This window comes from Hylaeus volcanicus, chromosome 4 (genome assembly GCF_026283585.1).
Source record: "Hylaeus volcanicus isolate JK05 chromosome 4, UHH_iyHylVolc1.0_haploid, whole genome shotgun sequence".
Classification (NCBI taxonomy): Eukaryota; Metazoa; Arthropoda; class Insecta; order Hymenoptera; family Colletidae; genus Hylaeus; species Hylaeus volcanicus.
The window spans coordinates 19862555-19865964 of record NC_071979.1 but is presented as its reverse complement, the minus strand read 5'-3'; the positions used below and the strand labels follow the sequence as shown (position 1 = coordinate 19865964).

Genomic DNA, 3410 nt, shown 5'->3' with positions numbered 1-3410 from the left:
ATATCTAAATTTTGAGTTCAGATTTGGAATCAGCGACCCCGATAACCCCTGTATACTAAGTTTCATCCAAATCGAATCAATTTTCTTATTTTGGTCCGCCATATTGGATCAGCCATTTTGAATACCTAAATTTTGAACTCAGATTTGGAATCAGAATCCAGAATTGGAATTCATCAAAATCGATCGTCGACTTTGAAGTGCCTAACTCGGCGTAGAATCGTCTGATTCGATTTTAACGAAATTCAAATTAAGGGGGAGAATTTATACTATCTAATAGGTAGTTATTATCATTGTTAGATACTCTTAAACAATTGTTTTTTTTAAATATATAATTATTAAATATTACCTCAGTTTCACGCGGTAAAAAGACATGAAACAAAATTTTGTCTCCTGAACAAAATGAAATTCCAACGCTCACCTTGGCGATTCTTGTCGGTAGGTGGCGATCCCAATGCCGATGCCGAAGAGCATCCTGAAGGCGACCATGTCGGTGAACGGCGACGGGCAGTCGAGCGTCCCGCCGCGGTGCCGGGCGCCGAGCGTCGGGATCGACGTCGACATGGTCTCCGAGTTCGACCCGTCGTCGTCGGACAGCGGCGTGGTGTCCAGGTGCGCAGTGGTGAAACCGCTGAAACTGCGACTATGCCAGCCGATTTTCGGTCGCAGGAACCTGGCCAAGCTGAGACGGGAGCACGGCGACGTCGGCCGGCACTCGGCGAAGGACGAGGCCGCCGAGGCGAAGTCGAAACCCCGGGACCCCGAGAGAGAGAAGAGGAGACTGGCGAGGAAGAAGGAGAAACGCGCCACGCTAATCCTCGGCATCATAATGGGCAGCTTCATCGCCTGCTGGCTGCCGTTCTTCGTCCTCTACATCGTGAAGCCCCTGTTCCCGTACCTCGATATACCCTCGCAGGCGTTCGTCATAGCCTTCTGGCTAGGCTACATGAACTCGGCCCTGAACCCCTTCATCTACACCGTCTTCAACAAGGACTTCCGCCGCGCGTTCCGCAGGATACTGTTCAAGTGAACCAGGTCATTCCTCGACTGCTCCTCGAATTCCGAGCGGGTTCTGGGTACCGCGAAGAGGGATCGATCGCGCGTATCCTCGTCGCAAGGGAAACGAGGAGGACGGTCGAAGGAAGGACATGAACGCCCGGCGACGTCTAAGAGACCCAAAGCCCCTAGCTGAAGCGGTGGGGGCGCGTACCTGGGCGCGGCAAATGGGCAAATTTCTTATCTAGATACACACATCGCGTAACGAATCAAAATGAACTCAACGACGCAGGGACAGGGGATTGTGTGTTACGATCGCGATGACGAATGACGAGTAGTCAGTAGGTGGGCTGGTTGTTTCAATTTGGCAACTAGCTTCCGGTGCGTTCGTGTTTGTTAAACAAGGAGGATCCCGAGGGCTCGGACCCCTCTCCTTTTCTCGATCAGCGGTAGAAGCTAGGAGATTGTGCTCGTGTCGCCAGACAAACCGCGTTCGACTACTGGCTACGCGATGAGAATCAGAATTTGAATTACAGACTGCCCGATCGGATAAACGTCACGAGTAAATCGCTACACGATGGCTTTATTCGTCATTTATTATTCGGAATAATAGGTTGCCCATCTCTGACGCGGTGAAACTCGAGGTAGACGGAATCGTCGAGATTCGCGGAAAGCTAGTGCCGGGGATGGGATCACGGAGGAAATCCTTGGTGAGGAATTTGAGATTTGGTTAGGCCACTTGTGCTTGGTGGAACACATATGGCGACCTCGTAAGGGTACGAGCGTGTTAAGATGGTAGCGCCCTTGGCTGCAGGGTAGCGACAGATCAGGGCCAGCTTGGGAGAAGATTTATTGAATATTGGAGCTTTAACCCTTCATTGCGTGAATTTTATTTTATTTCGCGGTTATGGAATATTAAAAATAAATGGATGTATCAATGGAGCAATTAAATTCTCCGAGCGCACATCTTGTGAAATTTCTTCAATGAACTTTACATACAACATTTTTGTAATTAAATCTTCAATTAGGGATACTACGTAGGTCCATGTCTTTCGCCGCCTAGACCAACCAGTCATACAACAAGAAGTCGATGGTGAAGGCTTGAGTGACCCAAAGCTACCATGGTATACTAGCCACAGTCAGTGTTACGCTTGACCAAATGATTCCTGCTCTTCTGAAAGTTCCCAGCGCCAGAATTAATCACGATCCCGTTTTCTTTATGCAAACGTCTGCCTAAGCTGATAACTCTCTCCCAGATGAGCATGAATCACCGTGACCAAGTGTACGTGAGACTCTGTAGCCAACAGGCTACTACAAGGAGAGATTTATTCGGGGTACACCCAACAGGGGCTCAGCTATTACAAACTGACGTAAATAGATTGCTATTTTTGTGCCACCAACACTCGTGAGGTCTGCAGATTCAATGTACACCATTATCAATCTGCAGTCGAACGTGCGAGTCACGAAGAGCTCGAGATGAAAAGGTGTTCGGGACACGATTTGCCCGCGGTGGTCATGAATCCTCTATGAGGTGTCCCGGACCGCCGTGTGTCAGCGACAGCTGCTACTTCTCCCTCGATCGGATACAACTTCCGACTAGTTGTCAATTCACAACGACATCGTCGAAGACGAATGGAACCTCGCGGGCACCTCGACAGAGTCGAGGAAATTGCTACGCTGCGTTTCGAGCTAACTGTGCACTCCGTGAGAAATTCGTGTCGGCTTATATAGGGCCAGTTAGGCGTTACCCCCCTCCTAATCTGCGCCTGATTTGACCGCGCATTATGTGACGGCTGCGCAGTATCATTACGCCGCTGACTGCTCGACGGAGCGGGTCGGACCCTGCCGCAACATCTAATTACCGTGTTTAAACTTGCTATTCGTCTGAATTGTAATGCATGTCTATACTTTGTCTAAATGCTTTGGTTTAATAAGAACAAGAAGCAAATACCGGTAGACTTAATACTTGTGGAAGTTTAAATTGCATTTCATTTTATATACCATCCTGATACATATTGCGTTATAAGTATTCCATAGATTTTCCTTATACATATGAATTCGTTTTTAGTACGCCATAAAACGTATACAATAAAGAATAATTTATTATTTCTTAGAATGATAACCTGTAATATCATTTCATAGTACTTCATGCACGTATGTAAATAAATTCCATCTAGTAAAGATGTTTCAGAGTGTTCGATCCGCTCCGTCGGACAGTCAGCGACATAATGACTTCAGCGCAGCCACGTCGCGCAACTGCCACGCCCCCACGCATATCCGACCGTGACGTGGACCAATAGCAAGTGGTAGCGCCCAGCTGACTACATTAATTTTCATTTCCACGTGACATGAAGCCGCGACTTTTAATACCGTAATGTCACAACACTTCTCACCGTAGAAAATTAATCGTCGCATTG

At 47.8% G+C, this 3410-nt stretch overlaps 1 protein-coding gene across 1 annotated transcript in view; it reads left to right on the top strand.

The window, feature by feature from the left end:
- LOC128874929 (alpha-2B adrenergic receptor-like) overlaps window positions 1-3136 on the top strand; it is a 140252-nt gene extending 137116 nt beyond the window's left edge. Inside the window, exon 3 of the mRNA XM_054120111.1 lies at window positions 440-3136. Within this exon, the coding sequence (XP_053976086.1) occupies window positions 440-1027 (588 nt within the window). The 3' untranslated portion in view covers window positions 1028-3136. The remainder of the gene's footprint in view (window positions 1-439) is intronic.
- Window positions 3137-3410: the final 274 nt, after the last annotated feature.